Raw genomic sequence first — 21,940 nt, 5'->3', positions numbered from 1 at the left:
TGACTCCTACCTTCATTCACACATGCATAAGGTAGTGGGCTACACAGGAAGCAACAGAAACTTACAACTGTGTTTCAGGGTTCTCTTGACCAAGTTACTTCATTTCCTTGTGTATCAGTCTCACTTCCAAATGAGTGCAGTGGGACTTGCTTAGAGGGTTGGGAGGGAAGAGTAGAGAAGATGACAAACAGCAACGCAACTAGGTGAATTCATGGGTGCTGTTCCATTTAGCTACTTTATGGAAGATGGGATTGCATCCATAGACAGAGCTGTACCTGATGCTCCAGCAAGTCCCGATTTGATCCCATGCTTCTATCTATCTGTAAAGATTACAGAGGAAACCTTTTCATCTGGTAAGGTCATTGCTTGCAAAATTTATTTGGCAGCAGAGTTACACCTTTTAGCTAGCAATTAGACACCCATGGCTAAACTAAAGAGCAAAGGTTGCCTGGCTTAATCCCTACCCTCCAGCTTTGCAATACTGGGTGAATAAACAACGTAAGAACTGCACGAGCTTATGTTTATTTATAATACTACATACCCAGCAACTATAACCTGGGGCACTCCAGAGTGGAAGGATACATTTTTATAATGCCTGTTTCTTCATTAAGATTTCATCATCCACCTACGCTAAAAAGCCACTTCTCCTTCACTTTGTTATATCTGCTTTTACCCACTCCTGTTCCCACATTATTTTTTTAATCTCCAGTTCCCTACTTTACATGCACTCTCAAATTTTAAACAAGCAAAATTTGTGCATTAGTGTGTCCTGTTCATCTATGATTTATGAATGACAGGTTCTTCGGTGCAGCTTAATGGTATGAGAGAGACATTATTTTAAACATTAAAGTGAAAACCATTTACAACTATGATAAGAGAGGTCTGTTGACATTAAACTTTAAAACATGCACAAGGTAAAGGCAAGTAGCTGCCCCAACAGGTGAGAGTACTATGCATGCGGTTTGTACGGGAGTTTGTTCAACACAAGCTGTCTCTTCCTTCTCTCTGTTTCACAGCCTGTAGGATATCGTGCTTCAAACAAGTCATCTGCTAATCAGCAGCCACCAGAGTTTAATAACTAGAAAGTACTTAGGGCACCGTAATGCAGAGCACTCATTTAAGAAAAAATTACCATACTGTCTGAAAAGAACTCTTCCTAGCATTTACATCAGCAAGAAATAAAATAAATATATCAAAAGGGCTAAAGCTTTATTTTGATACTTGTTGCTCACATCTTTATCACTTTCACACCGGACAATACTTTCTTGCCATCCTCTTCCATGAAAGCTGTACAATTCTATTGTAAAATATTGGCTAATACTTACCTTGCTATACTTGGTTCAGTTCTGTTGAGCAGCAACTGCTTTCTGAGAAGCAAGCAACATAATTATGAACAGTAAATAAATATATCTGTATTTTATATTATATGTGTTTGGATTGAGTACTGCTGCTAACAGTGTTAGACACATTAATTGAACAGCAGAGACTACTAGGGAAGAACAGTGATGTTAGAGAACTGTTTTTCAGTCTGATTTTAGATTCCAAGGAGAATGCAGCAGGTAACTTAGGGTAGAACTGTTGCGAACATGGTACAGCTCAGACAACGGGCAGGATACACACAGAGATTAACTTTTTGCTGTTGACTTTGGAGTCATATAACTCCCTCAACAGCTTGGATGAGGATGGCAGAACCTTACTGATAAAGCAGACCTCCCACAGCAAGAATGAGAACGAATATTTGAGGCACTGATGACAGCTGAGAAAACTCTTAGTTGCCCCTACTCTTTCAGCTACCCTCAGTGGTGAAACAGAGTATTTGTCTTCATGCTGCCGTTTCAAGTTTTAAAGTGAACTGTGAGTAGGGAACATTGATCACTGATGACAGAAAAGGCTAATGAATCATTCAAGTACTTTGCATTACTGACCCATAGAATCTAAGACCCAAACTCAAATCTGTTCTGATAACAATGCAAATATCCCTTAAGTATCTCTCAAGTATTAAAAAACAATCCAAGTACTGACTTTCAATATGCATCAAGAGCAACATTTCATTGGAAAAAAAGAGATCACTCAGTTTAAAAGAGAGAAAGTGAAACAAACAGGCAAAAGAACCTACTGTAAAAATTACAAACATGACTTACCTTGTAGATTTTGCAATGGCAAAGTCATGATGCCTCCTGCTGCAGCTGCTGCTACCAGCCCTTGGATGTTGGTGAGATTTGCTGTAGGTAGAGTTAGGACGAGTCCTTGTTGGCCCCCCAGCTGCCCAGCCATGTTGAAAGGAATAAGGATCGGCTGATTCAGGGCTGGAGTGCCTCCTGGCATCACCCCCGCTACTGCTGAGGCTAATTGTTGGGCTGTCAGTAAGGGCTGTAACAAAACACAAACAGCAAACCTATTTTACTGTGCATAGCTCGGTGTTACACACTTACATACAACTCTTCTGGCTTGGAAACCTTTCATGTTCCATTACAGACAGCACAGCACAGCACTGCTTCCAATATCTTAAAGCACATATTTTCACCAACACAAAAAGTTTTGACAAACTTGACAGGCTGAAGATGTAAGCCTTACAATCACATAGCCTGGTAGCAATCCAGTACCATCTAGACTGGAAAATTCATTACACATGCACCAAAGATAATTTATGAACACAAGAAGGCCTAACTCAAGTCAGCACAGAAGTACCTAAATACTAACATTTCCCAAATTTCCCCAGTTGTATACTGATCAGTAAAAGCAGAAAACACTACAGTAACAATTACCAGAAACTCTGTGGACCAAGACTGTACTGGAAAGTGGAAGAACATTGAGTAACCTCCTAGAGTACAGCTGAACTTGGATAAAATCGTGAAGTGATATGGGAAATCTTTTAAAATGTTTACAGTGTCATACTATTATGCCTGCATTTTGCTCTAAAGAAAATAAATACCTGGCTTAAAGGATAATTAAATGCCTTTACTGACACAGGAGCTGTGTGTGACAGGCAGAACTGCCAGAGCCAATAAGGTTGCATTAAAATTGCACGAACTTTTAAATGTTAAATTATTACATGTATTTAAAAAATAACTTATATAAGAAATTAAAATAATTAAACCTCCTAAATATGCAAAACTGCTTAGGTTTTATGTTAGAAAACCATACAAAAAGCTAATCTTTCCAAACAAGTAACTTTTAAAGCATACGTGATACATACACGGCCCCTTTTTGTAACACTAAATGCAGCCAAACAATCATGTTCTCTATATTACACAGATCCAAGATGACCAACTGCAGTTATTTACTTTTCATCACATTGCACATCTCGATTAGTTGAAAGGAAAGATACTGACCTGAGGCCCAACAGGAAATGCAGGATGGGACTGACCAGGTTGGTGCTGGTCTGCTGGGCTCGTGTCAGGCAGCACTGTGTTTCCTCTGGCCTCTGAAATCCAAGGAGCAGATTGACTTTAATATCAAGCCTGGGGACTGCCACATTACCTTCTACTTTGATGCCACATTACATCAAGCTGAAAATGATATGTTAAAGTGCTTTATCAATAACTCAAGCACTCAAATCACTTATCAGCTGCATAAATTATGCTGAAATTCATTCAGACCAGCCAACTCATTCAAGGAGCTACAAAAATCTGACAGCAGTGAAACTGAAGATATCATCAACCCAGCTAATGTGGGTTGCATTATACATCAATTTACATACAGTACATGAGCACTCCGCGTGTGTGGGAACTGCATTTTTTACGCTTAGGTGAGCATCAGCCATTCTAATTTCTGAAAGCAGAAATTATCTGAAAAACAATCAGGTCACATCTACTTTGTAGCTTAATAAAGTATTTTCTTTTGTCAGTTAGTGAGGCAGCAAAGGTTGTACTGTGTGCAATAAAAAGGCACTACAAAAACTGAGAACAGGTATGCTTCCAAAGGACAGCTTCTTTTCTAAATTGCATGTGGCGGGAGATGAACAAAATTCCGTGAAACCAAAGATTTCCAGCATTTATTGAGATGTTGAGATCCAACAATTGAACTATATGCTGGGTACTAATGACTTGCTAAGCCCAGAACACAGTCCAGCCCTACTGGATTTTGCTGAAGTCTGTAATACAGATTTGGAAAGGAAAAAGAGAAAGAGAAATGTCCTATCAGTTGCAAGAAAGTACCAAAATGTTTTCAAAACTACGTCCCAATCCTCCGCTTCCTCTGGCTGAAGGACTTGCATTGATTCAGAAAGTTTTTTGGTGATCAGGCCCACATTTACCTTGGAAGCTGAAGGAATGACAGCAGGTATCAAAAGTAGCTGCAAGACTACTGTGGTTTCTTAAAAAGAAAACTCTAGTAATGGTGTCAGTTTCCCGGTTGGTACAATAGTTCCTGTTCTGTTAGTTTTTTCTGATAAGTGGTTGAAATTCTAAGTAAACCTTAACAAGATGTTCTTTTCCAATGTTTGTCCTATGAATAGCAAGTGCAAGATAATTCAGAACCAGTTTATTGGCACACCCTGGCGCAGTAAGGAAAAAGGATATGATTCTGTCATACTTATAAATTTTAAAGAGGGTATTATCAGCTCATTTAAAACAAATTCTTCTATATATTCTCCAAGGGGACAGACTTATAAATAATGGAAATGTGAAGAAAAAAAAACACCCTTCAGCATATTAAGGTACAAATAAAATTGACTGCTACATATTATTCAATTGACTTCTATCTCTACAGCAAGGTGTCAATCATAACAGTATTTTAGAATAGGACTAAACAATAAATTTGCAGAGGTTTTATGCAGAAATCTGGAAATCTGATTAATTTGTAATATTTTCATGTGGTCTCAAAAAGTCAGAAACGGACGTTGCTTTGGGAATACTTACAGTCTATCGAAATATCTGATTTGAAACTAATAAAAATATACAGACTTGCTGACATTTTATAAAGTGAATTCTATAAAAATATGTTTGGCATTTTAATGACCACTGTCATTTAATAATGAGAACAAGCTGACCTACTATAATTGGTGAGGACTCCAACAGTGGCCTAATAACATGCAAAAAGAGACACAGTCACTAAATTTTTTATGTGCAATTTACTCATCCAAGTTACTTGAAAAGAAAGAAATGTAACTAGATATGGGAGATTCAGCGAAAACTGTTTCTTTTAAATGCATTACAATCCCAGTGCTGCTGCTATGCCTAAGACCAAAGAGAGGTTTTCTTCAGTATGGGTTCCTCCTATACAAAATAAAGTGTTATGTTACTAAACACAATTTTACCTTTGGTAATTTCCACATATTGTTGTGGGGTTTTTTTAATCTTCTCATCACAGCTGTATGTATAAAGCGATATTAGATCAAAGGCTCAATACCAATGAATACATCACTCCCCATTAAGATCAAATCTTATAAGTCAATTTTGTTTATGTAATTTTAAAGGCTGAGAATTTTGTCTTTGTGTATGATTTAATTAATATTAAAACAAGCTCCTGATAATCTGTCCTGTCATTAAATTGTCCTATGAATGCTCTGGGAGAACATAACTAGAGTGAAATATTCAGTAGAAGTCCGTTTTATTGCATTTACTACAGCCTGAGCTCTCAGAAAATAAGTAAGAAGTTCTGAAGAACAATGCCTGTGCTTTAGCATTTTTTTTTCCATGGTGCGGCTATCCTGAGAACCACTGTTTTCTCTTATCTGTACCCTAAGGATTTTGCAGTATTTCATCTCACAAGCTGCGTATAGTACAACTGGGTTATACTGGTTTATATAGGACCATAAAGCCAAAATTAATTACACTCCTTTCCTTTTGCATTGCACTAATTGGAATCACTGAGGGTTACATTCCTTTCATATGGTCACTCATCGCAGATGATGTATCTTTTTATTTCAGTGCTCGAACACTCTGCTGCTTCTAGCTCACTTTCCTTATGATGCAGGCATTTCAGCAAAACAGCATACACTTTCATGTGCATGAATGTGGTCTTACATGGCACCCTATATCAAATTATGCATGCCATATTCTCAGAGCGAAATTCTCACATTTCCTCTCATGCCCCTTCTAATCTACCCACCCTAAAAGCTGCTCAAGAGTCAAGATTTTTTTCAAAAGGCACAGGAAAATCTTCCTGCTGGGCTGGCAGTAAACACAGTGAAGCGAGGATTTCAGGGTTAAGTTCTGTTGCATCACACACGGTGACCGCATTTGTTCCTGGCTGTACACTATCTTTGCTGAGACGCACAGGTCAAAGCTCCCAGGAAAGCAAAGCAGAGCAAAAAACACTGGTGGAAGGCTACTTTACCTCTTCTGTCTCATAATGTTGACCGGGTGGATTCCTCTGGTTTCAAAGGATCTGAGGAGCTGGGAGAACTCTGTGTCACAGCTACTATTTCTGATTCACAGACGCATTGCTACTAATTTGGAAAAATACCTTCATTAAGACCATTACCCTAAACTGGCAGTGCACAACCCCCCACACTGTTTTTCCCCCTCTGTTTTACTGCCTTTATTTGGGATTTCATTAGTTCCAGATGCTGGCATGACCTCTGCAGGTAAATTATTCCCCTGTCCAAATTCCAGTCCTCACTAATAATAAATGGTCTGTCAAAATTTGGCTTGGATTTTTCCACTTGTCCAGATCCAGGCCATTACCTCCTGTTAGGCTATCCTCCAGCGCTGCTCAGATTTCTATCCGCGAGGGGTATGGCGGCAAGGAACCAGGATTCATAGCAATCCCTATGGAGCTGGGGAGCTACCAGTAGCACCTTCTCCGTTCTCAGCTATGACTGGAGAGATTTTATTCTCATAATACCTCTGATTACTGGTGCACAAGGGGTAGGGGGAAGGTAGTAACGGGGCACCTACTCTGGAAAGAGAAATAATTCTTCTTAACACCATTTGCCTAGGCAGGGAGCTAAGACTTCACTTCTAACTGAGCACTGCCATCGCAGCCTAAGCAGACGAGTTCGCTCAGTGGTACCGTATGAACAGACCCAAGTGCTACTGCCATGGTACAGGCAGGACCGCAGACAAGGCTTTTATATTTAATAAGCAGTATTCATCATATGTGATTCATGATAAATTAATTATAAATTATATAATACATACACTCACCTCTCATCCTGCCAAGGGGCTGGAAGGGCATGACACAATAAAAAATTGAAGTGCACTGTAAACATTGTAAAATAACCCTCTTAAAATAAAATATTATTTAAAATAAAGCTAAGTAAAACAAAGGCAACCTTTTTCTCCCCTTACCAAAAAATATAAAAAAATGAAATCCCCAAAACTAAGTAAAAAATCTTGTTGAACAATATCTGTTTCAAAAATGAGAAAACCACAAGAGAAACATCAGAAGGAAAAAGAAATTCCACATCCCCAAGGTCTCTGAGTCTCACACAAAATTACAACTGTAAATGCACTAGTTATAAACAGGCTTTCTACAGTTTGCTTCCTTTTTGTTTCTTACACATCTTCAGCAACACAACAGGCAATTCAGTTCTAAATGTCTGTATCTCCGAGCACCCCATGAAGGGGGGAATGCTCTAATCCCTGCTTTACAAATGAGCATCTAATGGACAGAGCGACTCGGATCCAGAGTCTCAAATCAGCACCGTTTAGGCACCAACACCTCCCCAGCTGTATTTACACTCTTCAGGAAAGAACGGGTCAAAATGCAAAACTGCTTTGTGACTCCTTGGCTACTCCAGGGCTATCAGTAGCTCTGACAAGGTGAACCTGTACATGCGCCCAGCACCCTGCACTTGGATGCACTGCCTGTCCCAGCAGCCCTGGTGTCATGTGATGCCTGATGCTTGCAGGGAAGCTGCAGCTGACTGGCAAATGCCACTATACTGAAGAGCATTACGGGATATATGATCAAGTGCCTTAAACACATACATCCCGCTCTGTCCTGGACCTCCTGGTTCATCTGCAGAGATGAGCTTGTGCCTGCTCGAAGGCACGGTGCGCAGCAGCGTCTCCTCTCAAAATGCACCAAAGCTCACTCAAAGCCAGGGTTCAAACCACAGCGTAAGTCAACTCTCAGCAGATGATCTGGAAATAAGTAACTTCCTCATTGTCTTCAGGAAGGAATTCAATATTTCTCACATATATCAGAACCAGGGAGATGCTGGGCCACCTCTCTAGGACTCAATGCTTTGAAAAACATACAAGATCAAATTTAACAATACTAGATTTTCACTAATCAAAAGAATATATAAAACCTTCTGAGATACACATTTAAGCAAATATTTTAAATGAATCAACATTAATAAAAGAACACAGCATTTCAAGCAATACTTCATATTAAAATCCTTAAATACAGTTCCACAATGTGATAATAAATTACTTGCATTTATCTCTCAGTAACTGTAACAATAAGAAATCAAGAGTATTTTTTTTACTACTCATTGAGTCAACTCACATTAAAGATACAGCTTTAAGAATGAAATCATTAAAGTGAAAATACTGCCTGTGAGAAGTCTTACATTTTCAAAACTAATAAACTCACAGTCTGAGCATGTAACATAGCTGCATTTAGATCATGAGACATTATCAGGAGAAAAAAAGATAACTTTTTTAAAGGCATTAAATAGATCAACTGATAATATTCAAATTATCAGGTATGGTGTGCGAAAGTCCATCATTTCTGATTAAAGTAACACAGCTCTTCATTAAATGAGCCCTTAATTGTCAGCAATTATACCAGGAGCAATCTTGCTGAACAAATTTTAATAGCTGAAAGAAAAAGATGCAGCTGATAATGAAAAAATGTAACATTCCCTCCAAACAATCCTCATTCTTCCACAAAGAACCATATTGTGGTTTTTAATTTCGCTGTTTTCATTTCCCTGCTGCCTCAGATGTAGGTAGGAAGCCCTTCCAAATCACCTCACCTTAAAACCTTAGTAATCAGATTGCTACACAGAATTTCACAAACACATCAAAGTTTTATAATACTTGCAGAAGAAAAAAAATCAAGATCTTATGCTGAATCGGTTTTACATCGGTATTATCTTATGGTTATTAGAGATGTTCCTATTACCTGAGCTAAGAAAATCAAGCTCAGAAATTAAATTACAGTAATGAATCACCCACTGAAAGGTATGATTTTAAGCTTGGACTTCTCATATTTAGTTTAAGTAGTCAGATGGTTGTCTTCTTGCAGTCCATGACCAAGTTGTGGCATACAATTCACTCATCTGGATTGTATAAAACTTCTCAAAGTATCAGGTTATCCCACAGATCCTTAAGCAATTCACGTTTTCCTGCTGACCTCTGGTTCAGATTCTAAGCTTTTATTGTTAGGCCGTGATTTCAGCCTCACTAAGAAAATCAAACAAGTAGAAATCTGGGTGAGGGCAGAATTACCACAGCACCTGCTAACTCTGAAACCTAACGACGTTGCGATGTCAATACTATTGTACTGTTCAATCATTTTAGTACAACATACAAGTACTGTGCTGATGTCCCACAATGTCAGGTTGTCTCAGCTTACATAGCTCACACTCTTAATGTTCCCCTACCCTATGTACAAAAACCTTTCGGTTTACCTTTGAACAAGTTTGTGGTGTGATAAGGAAATGCCATAATGATCTACCACATTATCATATATGTCAATGCAATATCCTGTACAGAAAAGCTAGAAGTCTTGCATGGAAAATGGATTGCATTAGACAGCAGAACGAATACAGCAGATTGCTTTACTAACTATATCATTCAGCACTTCAGTAAGTAGAACACACAGTTTTATACTTACCTGAAACTGCCACATAGTTGCAACTGCAAAATTACCAAAATCACTGCAAAGCTCAAAATCATTCTGCCGGCAGAGCACAAAATCTCACCTCTTCCTGGTCCCTGGGGGTATTTTCTCCTAAGGATCTTCTCCCACAAGACACATAAAGTAGCTGAAATCACTGTCCTCATTACCCATATGCACAGAGCTCGGCTTGTATTTACGCACCTGCATCTTTCTGTATCAGGACTGATAACATTAAAACTCTATGACTATTTATAATGAAAATCATGCTATTAAAGTGATTCATACCACAAAGAACTTCTCCTGGGCAACCACCAGCTATATTTACCACCAAACAAAAACCCTACCATACCAAGGGACAAAAATCACAGATTACGCAAAAAACCAGCCTTCCCAGCTGCCTTAAATTTTCTTGTTTCTCATCTTCATTTTTGCTTCTCTTTCGTTGTCTTAATCCTCTTCTTTCTCTTTTCCTCAAGTGAATTTTTTTCTTGTTGGTGCCTATATGAATATTCCTCCACTTTAGATAATTTACGTGAGAAAAAAAGCATTGCTACTGCTGAAAAGGTGAAGGAATATAATTGCAGAAGTACGTTCTTTATTCAAAATAGGCTCATTCTACTTTTCTTCACCCCCTAAGTACAGTGCATAAAATTCCCTTGCTAATGGTGCATACATTTTTTATGAATTGGACCCTTCATATTGAGAGTTCTAGTTTCTTTTATACTGTATGCATTAGCACAAATATAATCACATTAAGGTCACAAAGACCCTATCAGTTTTCCCTGAATTCATACATTTCATACTCACTGTTTGCTGTTAGTGCTGGTGAATGCAATGATGATAAAGGTTACTTACCAGAAGATGGACAGTTGAATGCATTATTATTTCATGTTGGGCAGCTGATCCCTAGCTAAGAAGGGCAGGAGGCTTCTCTAAATTAAACTTTCCTTTCTTTCCATCCCTGAAAGCTTACTAAATGCCAAAGAGTGAGCACGTTAAAGAATATCTATTTTGGAACAACTGCTACAGTTTGCTATCTTTATAGCTAACTAAGATTTTTTTATGATTTTTACAGTGTCGATCTATGTGTGCATTTTTATTCCTAACAGGGCAGAGGGCAAGCTTTTCACCAAAAGCCCAACTTCCTGACACTCACCCACCTCATCTGACTGATGTACCCTCCCCAAAATAAGGTAGACTATTATAATCTCTTACAATGACATATTTTGCCCTTTACCCGGGGAACCTTGCGCAATTTATGGATCATAGGCTTGGCTGCTGGCACTATAGGCTGCGGAAAGCCAGGCAATACATGTGGCCAGCCTCTGGTGCATCGTAATTCAGGCTTCTGGGTGGAAGAAAAGGGTAGCATGTCTTGACATTTGCTTTTTACAAGTTACATTGATAGACTTACTTACAAAGGATAGGGCACAGGTAGGTGTCTGATGACAGAAATTTAACTCTCAGCTGACACCTTCCAGGGACTGGAAAGAAATAACTGTAATGCAAGGAAGGGATGAACCTAGTGTCCTACCAGTCCTATGAAAGCCTGTTTAGAAATTCAAATCACCTGGTTCAGTGAGTGAGGAATATCCAGTTATGGGAGTAAGCATCAAATTAAACCCAGTAAAAGCACCTGGCACTTAGATCTTCAGCAAAATGCACGCCACAATATAATGAAACTCCTACTGGAGCATCCTGACCAGCAAGTATGGTCGAGCGACAGTGGTTTATCACTCGTGCTACTGAGTTCACTGTCTGATTTCATCCCTGTGGTGTCTTCAACAATTTTACACTCACTGCTGTGGTCTTTACACAGCCCTGTGGGGCAGCTCCATCAAGTGTCTCATTACAGGTTGTTCAGCTGTTCAGACTTTATTGAGACTCTTGAAAGAGCCGTCCCACAGAGCAGCATACTGTAGGAGTCCAGTTGAGATCCAGGAGGAAACCTTAACAGTGGCAGCAACTCTGTATGCAGGAGACCATGCTCCTAGATCAGACTAAATCACAAGACTGGTAAGTCTACATTATAAACCTATTTAGCTGCACATGTACCTTCAGAAATTCCTAGCTAGAAAAATTCAGCAGCACTCCCCCATCAAAAGCAGCCTGTGCCGTTTGATATCTGCAGCAAGTTCTCATGATGTGGCTCAGCAGGGTGAGCCATTATTTCAAATGAAAGTGTTGGCTGGCAGCTGCAGAAACTCATGGTATGCATACCTCCAGATCTTGTAAATCTTGAACTGAATTAACTTCTGCCTCTTTATTATTGTCTGAAATCAATTGTAGTGACTATTTACAAGGAGCTTTTGCCAGGAGTTCCCAAACACTTTATATTTATCTGTTTTTATTCAGTCTGCTGGCCAGGTCTTGCAAGCTATATCAAGCCTGACCATTGCTAAACCAAGTTTAAAACACACAACAAGGCTTTTACTTCCTATGCATACACACACTTCCATCCACTCTCTCCTCTGTAGACAAAATGCTCAAAATATGAGACCTAAAAAGACCTAAAGAACCAGCAGTCAGCACTAGGACTCTCTCTGCCTCCCGAATTTGAGCAGCTATTTACTGACAATGATAGCGAAACACTCTGCAGAAACCACTAAGGTGGTCTTCCACACACTAAAAATACCCTAAAACAGATCTGCAGGGAAATAACCAAGTAGTTTACAAACATTTGGCTATCATTCCTCTAGTATGTTGATCTTGCCTTTATGTGAATCAAACTCTCACCAGATTTCAAGGTGTTGAATTAGTTCTCTAGGAAAGGTTTAAGAATACAGCACAGGTTAAAAAAGCTTTACAGACAACAGGCATATAAGCCAGGACAGTCCTGTTGCATGAAAGATCTCCTGGTTAGTAATGACTTGTCGTGGCAAGACCTCTTAATAACAACACACTGTGCAGGAAGGAAAAAAGCAAAAATAAGCCACACAGCTTTGCCAAAATACCAAGTAGCAGGCAACTTGCTTCGGAGAGTGAGAGAGGGCACTATGACACATCCTAACAGGATTAAATTATATGGAATATACAAACTGTTTCTAAGCCATGAGAATGCTTGTGTTTGTATATATATGTATGTGTCTCTCTATATAGATACATATTTTTAAACAAATTAGTTTCCTATATCCCTTTCATTTTTATATTATTGTTCTGTTTATTTTTTCAGCATTACAGTAATTGAAAAATATCTACTGGTAAAAGATGCTATTAATTTAAGTGCATTCATAGTGTGTTATGTCACTAATAGACTTAGGTAACATTATTCTTTTATCCTTTTTACAAAGCATTATTTTATTGTCCTCTCATTTCTAAGATTTTACATCCACTTAAAGTCAAGTAGAGTGAGGGCATTGCAGAATTCTATTATATTATTGTCCTGTCATTATTCTAACTCCATTACACAACAACACAAAACCAGCATCAGCTTCCATTTGTCATATTATTTATTTTGAGGATTATGTCAGATCTCAGACTGTGTACGTGCCTACTAAACATAATTTGGAGTTGGGCAAAAAGTAAACACTGATTCCTTTTAAAAATGCTTTTAAAGAAAACATTTTTTAACTTTTCTGTAAGAGCTCTTTCATCTGATTTTGACCCATGCAACCCTTTAGAAGAATCTACCTATATTTATAAAAAATAAGACAACGTCTAGAGGCACATACAGACAAACAGATTTGATCTTGGCTGTACTCCCAGCTGAGCTGACAGAAGCCAGTCCTGGTGTGGAAGCCACACAGCTGTGCTCATCTGGTGCTCTATACACACACAGTGTGTGTCACCAACACAGCTGTGTTACTTCTAGGCAGAAGCCGTCTTGTGTCAGGCTACGCTGGAGCACAGAGGACCTGGAGAAAAGAGGACCCTGGGCCCACCTTTCCTACAAGTCAGATCCTTTAGCAGCCAGCAGATGGTTCAGCACACCTGATGGGCTTTTCCGAAGTGGACTGCTGTTGCCTTCTTAATATCTTCTTTTATGATCCCAGCTTTTGAGGACATACAAAAGACAGCCAGGGTTGGTTTGAAATAACCAACACTTCCACCATCTGTTCCTTATGGCTGCCATAAAGGAAAGAAAGATCAGGTGCTAATCTGGCAAAACCAAGATTTAGGCTCAATGTTCAACCATCACAGAATTCCTGCGAGACTTTACCAGCTCTTTTCAACTGACACACAAAGGGCATTGTTGGGCCTTCAGAGCTTAAAAAAGTCCTGGACCAAAGGAACATGTCAATTAGAGCAGTTGCATGGGTGGGTATTGCCAGCATGCTGCTTCCTCTAGTCACAGACTTCTTACCCCCTGACACTACCCTATCTTTAGGGCAAACATATGTTGGATGTGGTGCAATGTCTGAGCAACTGGGCTCTAGAGCTGCCTTTCCTCCATGTTGAAAGAATGTGCCCTCAGGTCCCTGGAATAACTTCTTGTTATCTTTGGGACAAAGCCACTGCACTAGCATCCTCACATCGGCACAAAAAGCTCCTACTCTCACTACCTTGCCTCTCCTTAACTCTCGCCACATACTGGCTACTGAAAGACTGCTGGAGGAAATAATATTTGTTGACTACAGACTATATAGTCCCAAGTGAGGTTCTGGTCACAGTCAGTTATTCTGTTAACCAGCACTCAGATTGCTCCCTTTGTTATTCTGTACGGCCTGTTGATTATATAGATGATAATGCACTAGGTAGATTTCACTCAGCAAAAGACGCCTGGGTTCAAAACTCAATCCAGATTGAAAACAAACTAAAAACCAAACCAAAACAACAAAAACCCCAGCTTATATCCATACTTATCATCTTCTCAGTTAAAACAGCATTTAAAGAGCTTCCAGGGAAAGTCCAGACCTTTACCGTAATATGCACAGTTGACATTCATAAAACAGTTGTATACTCAAAACAGGATGCAATAGGTTTTATTTCAGTCATTGTAAAGTACACCACTTGTATATGTACTTCACACATGCATCATTACAATAGCATTGTTTTTACTTGATGTTATTCTAATGACTTTCCTCCAAAGAGCATTTGTGGACACCACAAATTCCTAAATGGTAACAATGGATAAACATCAGCTTGAGAAATGCAGGTCTATATTATTTATGAAGCTGCAATTCTCCTGTAGATAACCCAGTTGTTAAAATGATATGTATCTATGTAATTGAGTCTTCTGTATACAAATAAATAAGGCTTTATTGCAATGTCAGAAGTTAACAGACCAGTCAATAAAATCAATAACTCACTTTTTCTTGCTTATATATCTAACTTTTCGCCACCTTTCCTATGTCCTCCGTTTGTTCTGGTTACATATTAACACTCCGAAGGATATATAGCTCTTGTGATATTGTTTAGTAAATGGTGGTCTGAAGAAAACTCTGAAGAACCACCACCTCAGCAATTTAATACTCTGCCTATTTATTGTGTACTTTAACATATACCTGTCTGGTATAAATCAGGGAGAAAGAAACCGCCTTGATCTATACATCAGAACACTAGAGATTTTTAATGTGAATGACTACATGAAGGTCTAAGTAAATTAGGTTCATATTGATACATTTAGCTAAAAGTGCTCCAGACCTGGACTGCATTATCGTATAACCACTGTCAAAACAGCACCACCAGATTGTAACGCTGTGCTGCTTATGCCTCTGTGGTTAAGGTTGTGTCAGCGTTTCCATTATGCTCCCCATTTTTCAAATATTTATAACTTGGCTGTAAAATTTGCTTTGGCCTGAAACTTGGTGAACCAGAAGCCAGATTCTACAAATCTTTACTCAGGAAAGTTGACCATTTTATTTCAGTGGAAGTGTTTCCATTAGCTGGGTCCTGCCAAATTACAATCCAAGGTCAAAGCGTATGAGCCTGGTTGTTTTGTTTTCTTACTGAAAAGAGGATTTGGTCCCTTTAAAAATATTCTTTAAGGTTAAAAAAAACTAATATATGGAAGCACTGGGAAATAAGGCTTGATTTTGTGATGTGATTAGGTCCCTAACTTGATAATCTCTTGTTTTCAGTACTTCGAAGAAGAAGAAAAATTAGCAGCAAAGCTGCTGCAATGTAAAAACTAGCCGTGGGGCATACACACTAAATTTTGTTCCACTAATTACATTTTCTTGTGGGTTTTCACCTGGGATCTAGCACACCTCCTAAACAGCATAAAATTGGGAGGGCTCCAAATGAGCCATTCTCGTCTATCAGGATTACAAGCATGCTCACAAAAGCTATCTTATTATGTATGCTCTATACAGGCTCTTCATTCAAAAATATTTTAACAGATGTCATGCTGGATAAATATAATGGCTCATCTGAGGCTTAGAAACACTTTGCTCACAGTAGAAACAAATTTGGGCAGCATTTTTCAAATTGAGTTAAGCCCTTAATACACACCCACAGGCTTACTTAGACTTATAGATACAATATCTTTTTCTTTCGGCCTTCTTAGCTAGCTGAACACATGATCTGTTATCGATGAAAATTTTCCTGTTCTGATGCTGCTCTCTTGGTTCATGGCTGAAATATGTCCTAAAACTGCACTTGGCTTTTGGATAAGATTACTGTGGAGCACTGGTTTGGGAACAAATCCAAGCCCCTTCCGCACAGCTCCAGCAGCCTACAAGTTAACTGCACAGAAACACAGGAGGGGCATGTTGTACAACAGCAGCCTCCGAATCCTTTCTTTTCAAAAACTGACCACAGACAGGGTTGCCTAAAACAGCCGAGGGTAGCAACACATTCCTAGACTTTGTTAACCTAAGCCAAAAAAAAACCCAACAGGAAAAGCTTTTAAAATAGATACAGAGTATAAATCCAGCTGATAATCAGCACAAGACTATGCAGTTTGGGATTCATGTTGGAGTTTCAGTTGAAGGAGGCTTTCCCTTCTACTTTCACTGTCTGATGCAGAAGAGCATGTTGCACTAACCTGTATTTGGCTCAATACTACAAAGGTCTCAGGAAACAACTTCACTCTTGTGAGCAGACTCATTGAAATAACATGAGCATGAGGCACTGGTGATGCTTCTTTATGTTCCTGGAGTAAGAGTGAGCGTACTACTCTCAGGTCTTAGAGAGGTTGCAAGGCTTTGTAAGAATTTAAATATTTTCTTCTAGTTTACCCAATTCTGTCTGGCACTGAAGAACCAGGTCTCTGGCAGCTGTGCAGATGCAAGTACACAATTAATATAGAGTGATATCTATTGTGAACAGCATGAAAATTCTTTTAACTTTCTTCTCCATAAGTTTCATTTTATGTCATGTAGTAACACTGAGACAAACTGCAGCACTAAGCTACAGGCTTGCTGGTTTATGATAAAGTAGGTTTCTTTAAAGTACCTCTGAATTTTGCAGAGTTTGAGATCTTGAACACTGGTTATATGATAGTGCATCCACCTGACATACCAACTTGCAGGATGACAAGGTGGTTCTGTTGTGTCATGTGCTGGGGCCAGATGTTAGCACAGTGGGTTGCAAGGAGGGACACCATGCTTACTCAGTGGAGCCTGCCCTGTGGCGATGGTCTCAAAAGTACAGTCCTTACCTGCAGCACTTCTGCGCTGGGACCCCTCAGCAACAGTGCTGGCAGCCCAACTGCTCCAAAATACCAGTGGGCTGGGTGGGAAAGGGCCCTGCAGCACACAAAGTGCCAGGCAAGGGGCTGAGCAGCACTAGTATCAGTTCTCCTAAGCCATGAGCAGCAGACTTGGGGGCTGACGGGGAGCAACACTGTGGATGGGCTTCATCTAGCAGCTGTTTTTAGTAGAGGTTGATCTTTCTGCCACAGCCTTTCTAGGGTTATCTTCGCAAAATATTAGGCCAGCATCATCAAGTACAGCAGAGCCACTGCTAAGACTCTGTCAGTTGTTTGAGCATCCTATTCACTGTACACCTGTGGAGCAGGGCTGACCCCTCGGAGAGCAAAGGCATGGCAGCATCGGCTCCTGTATACCTACAGCACCCGGCAGCATACTGAGCATTCCTTTGTGCTTGAGCTCCGAGCATTGAAAGAACATCATATCAGAACTTCAGGCTTACCCAGTACAGGACACAGCTCAGGGGATAGAAAAAACTGGTTTAGTCACTGCAAAGAATAGTGACAACATTTAACTCTCATATCTAGGTAAAATAGGTGCTGTCTTACCCTTCATTCATTTCCTTTTGAAGTACATGGTTCTAAAGGGGGAAGCAAGAATATGCACCCTTCATTTATTTACAATATAAAGTGGTCACAAGACTATAAAAATAAGGGTCTGGGGTGCAAATCTATAATTCTGAACCCTTTTTCTCGCACTTTGATGATCGTCACAGAAAAATTCACACCATTCCTTCTTATACAGAAAGATCGTGGTGGTCAATGTTTTTTAATCGCCTAAACTCAAAGATATCCTGTAATCCTTAGAAAAATCCTGCAGATATTGGGGGACAAAAGCACTCCTACAGTGATCCCTACATTTTTCTCCAGGGCTCTTCATTGGGGCTGCACTCTCCTAGCATACGTACAATTAAAGCCTGACACCTGACCTGCCTCTTCTAAGAAAGAATCGGTCACAGACTACAGTTGCTTTCCTTGGCTCCCCTTTCCCACACAGCTTCCCTTTCTTCTGTGCTGTTTTCCTCCTCTTTTATGAGGATTCTTGGGCAAAACCCCTGAAACAGTGACTTCAAGAATATTAAAAATATGTGGGGTTAATTGCTTATGTTTTTAAAGGCAGGGGGGCTCATGAAAAAAAATATCTCAAATGCAGTTGCCTTATATAGGCAACTTTTAAGCCCACTGTTTTCTGAGAATAACTTTGCACTTGGAATAAAAAAATAGTTTGCATTAAAGCGGGAACAGTGGAGAAAGTCAGAGTAGATGGCTGACAGATCCTGCCATTAACACAAGGGCTTAATCATATCAGGGCATCCTTGAGGCTGCAGGCCCCACACACTTCACCCTCTGATGCTGGAACGGAAAGTAGAATTTCCCCTTTAGGAGCAGCTCATCTTCCAAGGATACTTTCCTCCTCCACAAAGACAAATATTTTCAAACGCTGTATCATATTCACACTCTTCTCTTGTACTTACCAAAGACATAAATATCTTAATATTTCAAAACTATAATATAATGCAATAAGATTCAGCATAATAACATCCATCAGAAAGGACAACTTAAAAGAAGAGCATTGCATTTTCTGTATGAAACGATATATAATGACCATTGCCTAGAAATGGATCAATCTGGCTCCAGTGGAGCAGCTGCATAAGCATTCAAAACAGCAATAACTACAAGCTCTGGTAAGGTACTTTTCTTCCCAATGTCATCTCATTTTATCCCCCCTGAGCAAGGCTGAAAGTCACGCTGAAAAAAAAAACAACATCCAAAGACAGCTTTCTCTCCCTGCCCCCGTTCCTGAAATTCTTGATTTTATTAATAATTCTCAACTGGCTAGCAATTTTCAATTGTAACATGTTGTACCGAGTCCAATTACAACCACCACAAATCCTATATTTTATGGGTTTACAGCACTGTTGGGGTAAAAGCACACTCTGGGACAAAATGACACACAGAGAATTTGTACCTTAAAATAAAAGGAGTTTGTTTTAACATGGTTTTGCTGTGTAAATTTTATACAGTTGATAGGAATAATGCAGGTAATTAGTAGTGTCACCACCAGCATTCCCCTCTTAATGCACTTTTAAATAATTTCAATGGAACAGAAGAGCCAAGACTGAGTTTTTGTATTTGGAGGCCAGATCTCACCGAGTTGCACTCCACAAAGAACTAGAGTTTTCCATGGCATTTCTACCCTATGCTTTGACAGCTTGATTACAAACCAATATTGGAATTTAAATATCCTCAGCTTCTCTAATATGCACCAGATTGTGGTTATTCTCGAGATATGCTTGAAAATTCCGAAAGGTCATAACAGGAGTGCCACACACCAAGACAAACACCAGAAGCACGTTCAGTCAGCTCTCAGTCCTCATGTACCACCATTTTTTGGTTTCTGAACCCCCAAACCTTTTCTGAAGCAGATGTGGAGTCATTCATACAAGCTCAGCATAAGTACAATAGCTTGGTTTTGATGGGTCCACAAGCGCACAAACCAGAGGCTAAAACTCCTTTCCTACCTCCTCTAGGAAATTCACAGGTTTGGGTCCATTCATGTTCCTGAACTCATTTGATAGCTTTTAGTGATGTTGCAACACAAAACTACAGGGCATTCCTACTTTAATGCCAGTGAATATCAAGGAATTATCACTTTCTTGTAACAAATGACAAGAAATACCAACGATGTGGTAATGGCAGTTGACAGCACCATTAGCATGAAATTTTTTCTGCTCAATTAACCTTGGGGGCCAATTTCCTTGCAGCTACCAGAGCCAGGAGTAGTGAATTCACATCCCAAACCAAGCAGTCAAACTTCCAGTCGGGAGTTTTGAAATGGACTCACTTTTCTGAAAGACCTGTACAGTCTTCTCTCCACGTGCTACCGCAGAGAATGCATTGGAAGTGACAGCCCTCGTCTTTCCAACCAACAAGGACAGTTTTAAACAGCACAACTCCACGGTATCAAACTCCTATCCTCTACAGATTAGACATCAGTGAACACTGAACAGGAGCATGCAACCAAAGCAACCCTTTTGCCAAGGATCTTCCATAGTTCGTGCTCTCACCTGGCAGGACTGCAGCAATGCTTGCAGGGGGATGTTGGAGTTTCTTGGATCCCATCATCACCATATCAAGTACATTTTCAATAGTGGAAAACGCTCAGGCCTCACTACTGTCCCCTAGGCTCAAATGCTTTCACAACTACTTTGCATCCAATTTCCCCCAAATCCATTTCTTTGGTATTCCCTACCATTTATACAGACTCATGACTATTTCAGCCAGTCCCACCCTGTGTCACCAGGTAACCCTCTACTTTCACCCAAAAGCTCATCACTCTGTCAAGCTGTTAGAGCCCATTCACACAAAAGACCCAAGACAGCCTGTGTGGGAACACACTGCCTTGCTACCTTCTGAGACATTGTTTGAATTATTTTCTTCCCAATAAACCATTAATAAAAGTGATAAAACACCAACCTTTATTAGAACTAGGATGATTAGCCAAATATTAACTTTTATCCCTGTCAGTCATTTCAGCAGCAATGATGGTGCTCCACGAAGACTTTCCAGTCATTACTTACTGTGGTTTAAATTCTTCCAACGACTTCATACAGCTGCTTCATGTGTAGAAAGTACATAATTATTACCACACTATGCTAACCTGCACTACAGAATAGGAAAAAATACCCACAACTATTTTTCCTCTCATAAAAGTACTCAGCAAAGACTTGTTTTTCCTGAAAAAGCCAAATCCGGGGGTGGTAGACTTCTTCCCAAATTTACATCGAGTTGACCAAATTCTGCTCTCTGACATTCACACAGATCAGCTGAATAAAGGAGAGTTCCAAGGGCTTGCTCAAAAAGATGAAGCTTGTAAAGATCTGACTGTCCTCCAGCCCTGCTGGGAGTTCATAGATCTGGTCCTGACATGTGTTAGAATAGGCAGACATGCATCAACATCTTTTACTGTTCAATTTTAAGCCTACACATTTCTGTTTAATTTCAGTGTAACTAGTCACATGCCGCAACGTACGGGCATGGGGATTAAGTGACAACTAAACAAAACCCCTTCTGCATACATATTTTTATGCTTAAATAATATTATGTCCTCTGCAAAGAGCGTGAAGGTGCAATGGCATATATTTCTGCACCCAGTCCATGTGTTTATGCATCTGTTACAACATGATGTGCTGGCATCCCTTCTTACGCAACTGTGTGGTGCCTCAGCTGGGGGAAACAATACTGGCTGGATTGGAGAAAACATATGAAAAATATTCTTTTCAGCAGGATGGCTCTTTGATGTGGTTCACCACATGGGTCCAGTGCAGAGGGCAGAGCAGGGTCAAGGTGGAGTGAGGAAGCTTAAATAGCAGTACTTGCTAAAGGTGTTAATAGCTACTTATGCAGAAAGGATTCATTTTTGTGCATCTACTGATGTGAATGGTTCAAACACATCCAGGGACTACGCTGAGAGCATATCGGGCCAGTCATTTTTATGATCCTTACCACAAAACTCAGTCCTGTGAGATTCTGCTCTGGCAGGCAGAACTGGAAATGCCTCCAAGCAGCACACCAGACTGAAGACCTTGCTTTCAAATTTTC

The 21,940-nt window shown here is 39.7% G+C and overlaps 1 protein-coding gene across 1 annotated transcript in view; it reads right to left on the bottom strand.

The window, feature by feature from the left end:
- POU6F2 (POU class 6 homeobox 2) overlaps positions 1–21,940 on the bottom strand; it is a 253,430-nt gene that overhangs the window by 177,927 nt on the left and 53,563 nt on the right. Inside the window, exons 2-3 of the mRNA XM_013298398.3 lie at positions 3,333–3,424; positions 2,142–2,370 (exon numbers count right to left, since the gene is read on the bottom strand). Of these exons, the coding sequence (XP_013153852.1) occupies positions 2,142–2,370; positions 3,333–3,424 (321 nt within the window). The remainder of the gene's footprint in view (positions 1–2,141; positions 2,371–3,332; positions 3,425–21,940) is intronic.

Source organism: Falco peregrinus, chromosome 5, assembly GCF_023634155.1.
Source record: "Falco peregrinus isolate bFalPer1 chromosome 5, bFalPer1.pri, whole genome shotgun sequence".
NCBI classification, from domain to species: Eukaryota; Metazoa; Chordata; class Aves; order Falconiformes; family Falconidae; genus Falco; species Falco peregrinus.
The sequence above is the reverse complement of the archived record's forward strand: the minus strand, read 5'-3'. Positions and strand labels throughout refer to the sequence as shown.